General features: G+C 62.2%; 2 protein-coding genes across 3 annotated transcripts; one reads left to right on the top strand and one right to left on the bottom strand.

The window, feature by feature from the left end:
* The first annotated feature begins 6 nt into the window (after positions 1-6).
* ZFTA (zinc finger translocation associated) lies at positions 7-2,828 on the top strand. The gene is made up of 4 exons (XM_062632477.1): positions 7-60; positions 869-1,228; positions 1,980-2,225; positions 2,649-2,828. The coding sequence occupies exons 2-4, from the start codon at positions 1,012-1,014 to the stop codon at positions 2,786-2,788; spliced, it is 603 nt and encodes a 200-aa protein (XP_062488461.1). The 5' UTR covers positions 7-60; positions 869-1,011; the 3' UTR covers positions 2,789-2,828.
* Positions 2,829-3,432: 604 nt separating this feature from the next.
* Positions 3,433-10,440, bottom strand: LOC134170784 (reticulon-3-like). Of its 2 annotated transcripts, none has more exons than XM_062632520.1 (7): positions 10,300-10,440; positions 5,375-5,582; positions 4,364-4,502; positions 4,009-4,078; positions 3,830-3,876; positions 3,614-3,672; positions 3,433-3,512 (listed from the first exon to the last, which is right to left on the bottom strand). In XM_062632520.1, the coding sequence occupies exons 1-7, from the start codon at positions 10,406-10,408 to the stop codon at positions 3,467-3,469; spliced, it is 678 nt and encodes a 225-aa protein (XP_062488504.1). In that variant the 5' UTR covers positions 10,409-10,440; the 3' UTR covers positions 3,433-3,466. The 2 variants fall into 2 exon arrangements, with proteins under 2 accessions (XP_062488504.1, XP_062488498.1); XM_062632514.1 differs by lacking the exon at positions 10,300-10,440 and adding an exon at positions 6,152-8,102.
* Between the last annotated feature and the right edge of the window lie 229 nt (positions 10,441-10,669).

Raw genomic sequence — 10,669 nt, 5'->3', positions numbered from 1 at the left:
CCATGGACCCCCCGAGCCCCCACCCCGGCCCCGGCCCGGGCCCGCGCCCGGACCCCCCAGGTGAGATGGGGTGGGGGGGAGAGGGGGGTGCGGACCCCTTAAGGAGACCCCTTAATGCACAATGGGAGCGATGCTGGCCCTTTAAGACATGCCCCGGCCCCGGGGGTGTCTTCATCCCTTTGACAGCCCTTGTCATCATCTAGGATGCCCTGCCTCTTTAAGATGTCTTTAGAATACCCCTTTCACTTTAAGGTGCTACTTTAAATTCCCCCATCCAATTTGAGATGCCCCAGTCTCTTTAAGATGCTCCTGCCCCTTTAAGATGCTTCTGTCATTTTAAGATGCTCCTCTCCCTTTAAGATGCCCCCATCCAATTTGGGATACCCGTGTCCCTTTAAGATGCTCCTGTCCCTTTGAGGTACTGCTGTCCCTTTAAGGCATCCTCGCCTTTAACCATCCACATCCCCGCCGCCCTGCCCCTTTAAGGGCCCCGCCCTTGACAAGCCCCACCCCTTTTAAATCCCCCTTGACAAGCCCCGCCCCTTCACGTGCGCTGCCCCTTTAAGAGCCCCTCTTTCTCCTTCAAGACCCCCCAAGACCCTTCCAGCCCCAGAGACCCCCCAAATCTCCCCCCAACACCCCCAAGGCTTTGCTGTCCTGGAAGACCCCAAAGCCTCCCCCATCAGCATCCCCCCAAAAGACCCCCAGGGACTCTCAGACGTTTCCTCCTCCCTGGGGACCCCCATCCATGACATCCACGAGTCCATGCAGCACCCCCAAATCTCCTCCCCACCCCATCCATTGAGGCCCCACATCCCTTCCATCCCCACAGACACCCCCAAATCCCTCTCCCTCCTGCCCTGTGCAGCCTCCCCGCCAGCACCGGGCCCGCGGGGAGGCCGCCGGAGCTCGGATCACTGCGACGCCCGAGCCTCGCGCCCGGGCCGGAGCCGGATCCCGGGCCGGGATCACCGCCGGTACTACCACGAGCGGTGGCGCGCCGAGTACCTGATGGAGTTCAATGCGGCGCGGCACGGGATGCTCTGCCTCGTGTGCGGCAGCGCCCTCGCCACCCTCAAGCTCAGCACCATCAAACGCCACATCCGGCAGAAGCATCCCTATTCCGGAGCCTGGGGACCCCGCGAGAAGCAGCTTGTGCTCCGCTCCTGGGAGGCACATTTGGGGGTTCACCCCCATCCTGAGGGACCCCCCCGAGGCGCTGGGACAGGTAATGGGGGGCTGTGGCAGGAGCCTAAGATGTGGGGAGCGCTGATGGGGGACCCTGGAGCTGGGGCCCTATAAATGTGGCCACATCTCCTTTAAAAGTGTGGACCCCTAAGTGTGGTCATGGCTCCTTTAAATGGGGAGAACCCCAAAGTGGAGGCACGGCCCCTTTAAATGTGGGGACCCTACAGTGGAGCCGTGGCCCCTTTAAATAGGGGGGAACCCTAAAGTGGAGTCACACCCCCTTTAAATGGAGGGACCCCAAAGTGGAACCACACCCCTTTTAAATGGGGGGAACCCTAAAGTGGAGCCACGTTCCCTTTAAATGTGGCCACGCCCCCTAAAGCTGCTGCATGCCCTTTTTAGTAGAGGCCACGCCTCCCTATAGGTGAGGTCACACCCCCTTCCATCTGAGCCACGCCCCTTTAGCACAGACCTACTTACCGCTTGGCCACGCCCCCACTTCCTTTTACCCAGAACCACGCCCCCTTTTAGTACGTCTTTAAGACAAGCCCCACCCCGGGACGAACCGGCCACGCCCACCCCGTCTTAGCTCCGCCCCCGGCCCGCCTGAACCCGCTCCAAGGGATGCGCTGGGTCCTAAACCCCCCCACTCCGTGCCAACGGAGCCCCCAAAGCGTCCCAGCCCGGTGCCCCCCGCCCAAACCACCACGTCCCGAAGGTGTCCCCAAAGCCGTCCACGTGTCCCCACGATGTCCCCATTGTGTCCCCAGCACCAGCCCCTATCCCCGCAGCCCCCCGCTCCCGCCCCAGCGCTTCCAAAGCCCCCTCCGGCGGTGCCCGGGTCCCCTCCGCGGGCACCGGGGACTCGCTCCGGGGGTGGCTCCGGGCCGAGCTGCTCCTGGACCTGGAGGCGGGGGGCAGGCGCCTGCGTTGCCTCCTGTGCGCCCGGGCCCTGCCCTCACTGCACCTCGGGGACATCCGGCGCCACGTCCTGGCCGCGCACCCCGGAGCCCTGCGGCAGCGCCGAGTGCCAGCGGGTCAGAGCACGGGGGGGGGCAACGGGGACACTGGAGACCTTGGGGCTGATGGGGACACTGGGGATAAATGGGGACATCAGGGGCAATGGGGAATACAGGTGACTATGGGGACACTGTGGGTGTTGGGGACATGAGGGAAGTGGGGGCTGTGGGGATATGGGGGCACCAGGGGTAACTGGGGACACCAGGGATAAATGGGGACAAGGGGGGACACTAGGGGCAATGGGGATAACATGGGGACATCAAGGGCAATGGGAATACAGGTGACTATGGGGACACTGGGGTTGTTGGGGACATGAGGGCAGTGGGAGCTGTGGGGATATGGGGACAATGGGGACACTTGGGAGCTATGGGGACATGAGAAGCAATGGGGTCACCGGTGGTAAATGGGCTGTGGGGGGGCCACAGGCGCTGTCCCCGCAGCACTGCAGCCCCCCAGCCCTGAGCAGGAGGAAGGAGCCGCTGCTGAGGAAGAGGAAGGAGGTGCAAGGGGGGGCTGTGGCCACCGGGGGCCCCCCCTCTTGTCCCTGCACCCAGGGGCCACCCCTGCCTGCAGCACCTGAGAGCCTGGGGCAGGGACACTGGGGGGGAGGTGGCACTGAGACCCCCCCACAAAGTGGCACCTATGGGGGTGTGTGTCGTGTCCCCCCCAGTGTCACTGCCCCTCCCCTCCCCCAGCATCACCCTATTTATGTGTATGTGTTCCTTTTGTACATGCATCCCATAATAAACTCGTCCCCACACGGACTGACCTGTGGGTGGGGGGGTACATTTGGGCCCACACAGTGACAAGAGGGGGGCACAACCACCCATCGTGGTGCTTTATTGATGCCACGTCCCCACAGGCGGCTCTGGGGGAGGGTCCCAATTCCCTCCCCCCCCATAGATTTGGAGGTTTGGGGGGGAGGGGGGGCGCAGTGCGATTTGGGGGCGGGGGAAGGGCTTTGCCCCCCCTCCCTCGCCCGTTTACAGCAGTTACAGACATTTCACCTTAATCAACATTAAAAAAATAAGGGGAGGATGCGTTGGGGGGGGGATGGTGGGGGTTGGAGTGTGGCCCCCCCTCAAATAGCCCCACAGAGAGGCCCCAAGTCCAAGGTTTGGGGGTGCTGGGGTGGGGGGACAAACGGACGCCACTGTGAGATATGGAGGGGTTGTACGAGTTTGGGGGGTGGGGGGGCAATGAGCTTGGGGGGGGGGCACCAACTGGGGGTACCCCAATATCTCCCCCCCGGGGGGGTTTATTCCGGCTTTTTCTTGGCCAAGCCCGGGACTTTCGCCTGGATCCTATGGGAAAGGGGAAAGGAGAGAGGTGAGGTTGGGAGATAGTGGGGGCCAGGGGGATAAAGGGGGGGGGCACAGTTTGGGGGGGCCCCATCATCACGTACTTGGCCATGAGGTCCTTGCTACGGCTGCGGGCGATGGCCACGTATTGATCGATCTGCACCTTTGGGGAGGAAGAGGGGAGAGTTTGAGGGGGGAACCCCCAGTTCTATTGTACCCCCCCTTATATCGAGGTCCCCCTTCATTTTGGGGGCATCCCCTTTCTTTTGAAGACATTCCAGGTGTATTTTGGGGGGCTCCTTGGTCACTTTGGGGCTCACCTTGTACTTCTCATAGAGGGGTGGGAGGCTGAAGGCCAAGATATCAGCTGTGAGAGGAAAAGGGGGTTCAGTATCACCAAGAGGGAAGGAACCCCCCATAACCTTATTATTGCCCCCGTCCATTACACACTTGGGGGAGTCTTTTCGAGGGGGAAGTGGGGGCAGAGCCCAGTTCTTACCGAGGATGAGGAGGGTGATGCCATTGAAGACAGCTCCAACGTAGGTCAGCAGCCACATGCACACAGCCAGCTGGGGGGGGAAGGAGGGATTGTGGGGTTCCAGCGGGTGTAAATGAGGGATCTGGGGGGTCCCGGGGTGGTAAAGGAGAGATTTGGGAATCCCAGGGGAGTAAAGGAGGGATTTGGGGGGTAAAGGAGTGTAGGGTGGTCCCTGGGGGTAAAAGAAGGACTTGGGGTTCCTGGGGGGGGGGGGGGGGGGCAAAGGGGGGATTTGGGGGGTCCTGGGGGGTAAAGGAGGGTGGGGGGGACCCGGGGGGTAAAGAAGGGATCTGGGGGTCCCAGAGGGGGCTATTACCTTGAGGGAATCCACCAGGTCCTCCACCAGGAAGAGGCGCAGCAGCAGGCGCAGGGCCCGGTTCAGTGGGGGGGTGGCGGCGGCCACCACGGCGCGGAACGTCTCCTGGGACACGGTGATGTCCTTCTCCAGGTACGTGCTGCAAAGGGGGGGGAAAGTTAGGGGAGGGGGGACCCCAAATGCACCCCCTGCACCCACAATCCCCCTGTACCCCCAAAATCACCCTTTAACCCCCCTTGAATGCCCCTTTGCACCCCAGAACCCCCCTCCACACCCTAACCCCGCCTTTGCACCCCTAAATCACCCTTTAACCCCCCTTGAATGCCCCTTTGCACCCCAGAACCCCCCTCCACACCCTAACCCTGCCTTTGCACCCCTAAATCACCCTTTAACCCCCTTTGAATGCCCCTTTGCACCCCAGAACCCCCCTCCACACCCTAAACCCCCCTTTGCACCCCAAAATCACCCTTTAACCCCCCTTGAATGCCCCTTTGCACCCCAGAACCCCCCTCCACACCCTTAAGGCTCCCCTTTGCACCCCAAAATCACCCTTTAACCCCCCTTAAATGCCCCTTTGCACCCCAAAACCCCCCTCCACACCCTAACCCCCCTTTGCACCCCAAAATCACCCTTTAACCCCCCCTGAATCCCCCTTTGCACCCCCCTCCCTCCACACCCTAAACCCCTTTGCACCCCAAAAATCACCCTCTAACCCCCCATGAATCCTCCTACACCCTAACACCCCCTCCACTCCCTAAGAGCCCTCTTTGCACCCCAACCCCCCCACTGCACCCCAAAAGTGGAAGGCCTTGGGGACCAGCTCTGAGATGCCCCCCCCTTCGCACCCCAATGAACCCCCAGCTCCCCCCTTCGTACCCCCCAAACCCTTCACCCACCCCAGAGGGGCGCCCCAGCACCTTATGGGTGCCTCGAGGGTAAATGGGGGGGTCCCCATCGCTGACTCCTCCCATCCCCCCCCCCCCCCCCAAACCAACCGGAAGTGCCTCTCACCGGAAGGGGTGCCCCTCCTCGGCTCGGTGCAGGGCCTGCAGCAGCCCGCGCGCCGCGCGCGCGCTCACGGTGACGCAGAGGAGCGCGAGGGCCACGTGCGCGCACACGCTGACGGCGCTGAGCGCGGCGAGGGAGAGCAGCGGCGCGAGGCTGGCGCCGAGCACGAGCGCGGAGCGGCGCGGGTCCCGCCACAGCAACAGCTCCCGCGCTGCGGGGAAGGGGGGGACACGGACATGGAGCGGGAAACAGCGACCCACAGCGACACCCCCCCCCCCTTTGTACCTCATTAACACAGGCACTAATTAACTGCGCCCCTCCCCCCCCCCGACAGGCATTGATTAACCCCCCCATTACAGGCCTTAAGTAACCCTCACTATTACAGGCATTAATGACCCCCCCATTACAGGCATTAACAACACCCACCCCATTACAGGCATTAATTAACACCCCCCCCATTACAGGCATTAATACCCCCCCCAGGCATTAATGAACACCCCCCCATTACAGGCATTAATTAACCCCCCCCATTATAGGTATTAAATACCCCCCCCCCAATCACAGGCACTAATTAATGCCCCCCAATCTAGCGGCGGGTTGGACCCCAAAATCCCCCTTTTTCAACCCGAAACGCGAGGCAGACACAGGCGCCCTCCCACCCCCCTTAACAGGCAGCACTATGGGGCTGGAGCCCCCCTTCCCCCCGCGCTGCTTTGGGGGTGACTCGGCGCTGTTTTGGGTCTAAAAGGGCTGGTTTGGGGGCCGGAGGCTGTGCTTTACCTGCCAGGCTGGGCTGGAGGAGCAGCGGCCGCCCCGCGCCGGGGCGGGGCTCAGCCACATTCCCACTGGGATCGGGGGGCTCCCGAGGGGGCTCCCCCAGCTCCTGCAGCGCCCGCAGGGTGAGGCGCTCCTCCTCCCAGTCCCGGGCCGCGGGAACGGGGTTGGGAATGGGGTTGGCTCCGGGTGGGATCGGGATCGGCGCTTCCTCCATCGGCGCCTCCTCGATGACGGTGTCGTCCGAGTCGCCCGAGCTGTCGGCTTCGGCGGGGCCGGGATTCCCGGCGCTATTCCCATTCCCCCCATTCCTCTCCACTAAATCCCAGCTGAGCAGCTCGCTGGTGAAGCTGTGCATCTCCCGCACGCACTTGGACACCTCCTCCAAGGCCGCGGCCGTGCCGGATGCTTGTCGGGATAATCCAGTGGGAAGCTTGGCTGGAAGGCCGGGAATGCCGTTCCCTGTGCGGGCTTTCACCGGGAAGTCGCAGACTCGATCCTCCGGGATCTGGCTCAGCACTTCCCGTTCCGCCATCGGGATGCTCCCGGGGCCGTATTCCCGGTCGAAGGCGGCGCGATCCGGCACCACCTCAAAGGGCGATTCCGGGGAATCCAGTTCCTTCGGAGCGGGAATCCCGTTGGATGAGGGGGGGCAGGTTGGGACAAAGGCTCCTCCTCGCCCCCCCGCAGCCGCTGGGGCCGGAGAGAGGGGGGGAAACGTCAGACGGAGGGTGGGAATTCCGGGAATGGGGGTCCCGCATGCACCCCATGGGGGGGTCCCCCCCGTCCATCGGTGCAGCCATGCGGGGGGGGGGCAGCGGGTCCTGCGGCGGCACAAAGAGGGGGCCCTTCCCACCCCAAAACCGGCCTTGAGGACGGGGGAGGCTCGATTTGGGGCTAAAAACACCCAAATTGGGGCTGCAGAGATGGGGGGGACACCCCAGTATGGGCGCAGCCACCTCCAACCACTGCTATTGGGGCAGGATGGGAGGGCTTGGGTGCTCCAGGGTTGGTTTTAGGGTCTCCAAGGCAGGTTTTGGGGTCCTCCAAGGTTGGTTTTGGGGTCTCCAAGATGGGCAGGAGGGGTTTTGGGTCCTCCAGGGTTTGAAGGGAAGGTTTTGGGTTGATCCAAGGCAGGCTCTGGGGTGCTCCAGGGTGGGTTTTGGGGTGCTCAAAGGCAGGGAGAAGGATTTGGGGTCTCGAAGGTGGGGTTTGGGTGGATCCAAGGTGGGTTTTGGGGTCTCCAAGGTAGGGCTTGGGCTCCTCCAAGATGGGGAGGAGGAATTTTGGGTCCTCCAAGGTTGGTTTTGGGGTCCTCCAGGGTTGGAAGGAGGGTTTTGATTGATCCAAGGCTGGTTCTGGGGTCCTCCAAGGTGGGGAGGAAGGTTTGGGGTGTTCCAAGGCAGGTTTTCAGGTCCTCCAAGATGGGTTTTGGGGTCTCCAAGGTGGGTTTTAGGGTGCTCCAAGGTTGGAAGGAGGGGTTTGGGTTGATCCAAGGTTGGTTTTGGGTTCCAAGGTTAGGAGAAGGGATTTGGTGCACTCCAAGGTGGGCTTTGGGGTGCTCTAAAGATGGTTTTGGGGTCCTCCAAGGTTGGGAGGTGGCTTTGGGGTGTCCAAGATGGGTTTGGGGATGCTTCAAGGTTGGGAGGTTGGTTCTGGGGTGCTCCAGGGTTTGAAGGAGGGTTTTAGGTTGATCCATGGTTGGTTTTGGGGTCCTCCAAGGTGGGGAGGAGGGATTGGGGTCTCCAGGGTAGGTTTTGGGTTGATCCAGGGCTGGTTTTGGAGTCTCCAAAGCGGGTTTTGGGTTGATCCAAGGCGGGTTTTGGGATGTCCATTCCCATGTCCCCCCAGTCCCATGCACAGGGTGGGCAGGGGTCGCGGCGCAAGTGCCTCCAATGGGGTTTGAGGCCAAACCATGGAGAAACGGTCAAATCCTCCTGGGGGGACCCTGGGGTGGGGGTGGGGGGTGGGGTTGCAAAGCACCAGCAGCAGCCAGGGCGTAAGAGGGGGGGAAGCTGCGGGGCAGCAGGGGAGGGAAGTTGTGGGGCAGCACCCCCAAGAAGCAGAAGACACAGTGTTAAGCAGCAAGCAAAGAAGAGAAATGTCCCTTTTTGGGGGGGAGGGGGGGCTTCCCCCACCAGAAACATTTTGGGGGGGGTCTCAGGACCCTTCCTTGCCCCCCCAAAATGAGCCCCAAGCAAAGCCCCCTCAAACAGGGGCAGATTTTAGCCCCCCCCCCACCCCCAAGCTGTGTCACTGGGGCCCCCAAACCAGCTTTGGGGACCCCAAACCAGCACTGACCCCCCCCAGTCACGGGGGGGGGGTTGGTTTTAAGGTTCAGGCTTTGCCCCCCCCCCCCCCCCGACATTTCCCATCGTGGGGGGCAGGAGGGGTCCGGAGGGGGGCACTTGCCTGGTGCGGTTGCAAAGAGAGAAACGGGCTGAGAGGAGGAGGAGGAAGCAGAGGGGGGATCTGCAAGAGAACACAGAGGTGAGAGCCCTGTGGGGGTCCCCCCAAACCTGACCCCCCAGAACCCTCCCAACCTCCTCCCCCACCTAAGGCTTCATTGCGGCGCAGCTCCACCTCCATGTCTCCACTGTCTCTATAAGGTACCTATGGGGTTTTGGGGTGAAAGCCCCCCCAAAATGGGTCCAGCGTTGCCTCTTCACTCCCAAAATGGGCAGATTAAGTGGAAGGGGGGGGGGGCTTGAGAACCCCTAAACCCCCTGCTTGGAATCTCAGTTCCCTTTTCCATCGGTTTATCCCACATTAAGGCGGTGCCGGTGGTTTCATGCTTCTCCCCATGCAATGGGAGGCTCCTGGGGGGGTTCGGAGAGGGGGGGGAAATCCAGGTTTTCCCCCTTTTTGAGATGCCATCGTGTCTCTTCCATCAATGGAGCCCCATCTCTGACCAAACCTGGGGGAGGGTTCCCCCTTTTTGCAGCAGGGATCCGGAGCATAAACAGCATCAGGGCATCCCAAACCCCCACTTCCCCCCCTGCTTTCGGCGCTGAATCCCCCCCAGGCGATATCTGGGGTGAAACCCCAAACTTTGGGGTATCCAGAGGGGAAAAAGGGGGGGGGGGAAATGACAGGAACTGGGGCGCAACGGCGGCAATTGGGGACCCCGGGAGGGGGCTCAAGGGGGGGGGCAAAGGGACTCCCCTCCCCCCCACGGGGCAGACGGACGGAGCAGCCCAAGACACCCCAAAACCTGCAGCAACGGCCCCACTTCACCCCGATCCTGAGCGATGAGGGGGGGATATGCCAATGCCCCCCATGGCTGACACATATGGGCCTCTGCCCCCTATGGCTACCCTGAAAAGACCTCTTGCCCCCTATGTCTACCCCCAAAAGGCCTCTTCCCCCTATATCTGCCTTCTCAAAGCTCCATCTCCCCACATCTGCAGCCCTAAAGACCATTTCATCTCATATCTGCCCCCACAGCGGCCTCTTTCCCCTGTATTGGTCCCCCAAAGGCCTCTGCTCCCCACATCTGCACCCCTACAGCCCCCTATCTGGTATATCTACCCCTTCTAAGGCCTCTTTCGCTTACATCTACTCCTATATAGGCCTCATTCTCTCATATCTGCTCTCTCATAGGCCTCCTTCCCCTGTATCTGGCCCTCCAAAGGCCTCTCCTCCCCGTATCTGCCCCCCCAAGCCTCTTCCCCTCATATCTGCCCCCATATAGACCTTTTTCCCCTATATCTACCCCCCCCAAAGGCCTGATTACCCCGTATCTGGCCCTCCAGAGGCCTCTTTCCCCTATACCTGCCCCCATATAAACCTGATTCCCCTGCACCTGCTCCCATATAGGCCTTTTTCACCTATACCTACCCCTATTTAGACCTCTTTCCCTATACCTTCCCCCATATAGGCCTCTTTCACCTATGTCTACCCCTATATAGGTCTCTTTCTCCTCCAGCTGCACCATATAGGCCTCTGCTCCCCATATCTACCCCCCATAACCCTCCATCTACTGCACCTACCCTCATACACGCCCCTTGCCCCAATATCTTTCTCCCCAACGCCTCTTCCCCCTCAGAGCTCCCCTCATCCCCCTCCTCCGCCCCATCTACCCCCCCCCCCCCCGCACCGCCCCGGCAGTTCCCTCACGCCCACAGCTCCCGCAAGCCGCGCTGAGCCCTTACCGGCGCACGACAGGGCTCCGGCGGTGCCGCAGCCGCCGCGATGGGGCTGCGGGAGGCCGGGCTCGGACGACGAGGACACGAGCGGGGACTGCGGGCCGGGCTCGGCCATGGCGGCGCTGCGGAGCCGCGCCTCAGCGCCTCCGTCCCTCACCGACTGCCGGCGGCACCGCGCATGCGCCTCCCCCCCACCCTGAGCATGCGCACATCGCCTCCCGCCCGCCGCAGCCCCCGCGCTTCTACGCATGCGGCCGGCAAGGCGTCGCCATGGCAACCGCGCTGCCGGCGTGCGGGGCATGATGGGAGCTGTAGTCCTGAGCTGCGCGCGGTGTCTATAGGGGGCTGCGACCTATAGGGACAAAGAGGGTATGAG

This window comes from Pezoporus occidentalis, unplaced genomic scaffold (assembly GCF_034315485.1).
Source record: "Pezoporus occidentalis ecotype Australia unplaced genomic scaffold, CSIRO_AGI_Poc_V1 ctg1105, whole genome shotgun sequence".
NCBI lineage: Eukaryota > Metazoa > Chordata > Aves > Psittaciformes > Psittacidae > Pezoporus > Pezoporus occidentalis.
Note: the sequence above shows the minus strand (reverse complement) of the source record. Positions and strands in the feature narration are given on the sequence as shown.

Coding starts and splice junctions, on each gene's coding strand:
- LOC134170784 (XM_062632514.1), bottom strand. CDS start 6,680: ATGGCGGAACGGGAAGTGCTGAGCCAGATCCCGGAGGATCGAGTCTGC. Junction 5,583..6,151: donor CCTCCAGCCCAGCCTGGCAG/GTAAAGCACAGC, acceptor CCTTCCCCGCAG/CGCGGGAGCTGTTGCTGTGG. Junction 4,503..5,374: donor GAGGAGGGGCACCCCTTCCG/GTGAGAGGCACT, acceptor CCCCCTTTGCAG/CACGTACCTGGAGAAGGACA.
- ZFTA (XM_062632477.1), top strand. CDS start 1,012: ATGGAGTTCAATGCGGCGCGGCACGGGATGCTCTGCCTCGTGTGCGGC. Junction 1,229..1,979: donor CCCCCGAGGCGCTGGGACAG/GTAATGGGGGGC, acceptor CTATCCCCGCAG/CCCCCCGCTCCCGCCCCAGC. Junction 2,226..2,648: donor GCAGCGCCGAGTGCCAGCGG/GTCAGAGCACGG, acceptor CTGTCCCCGCAG/CACTGCAGCCCCCCAGCCCT.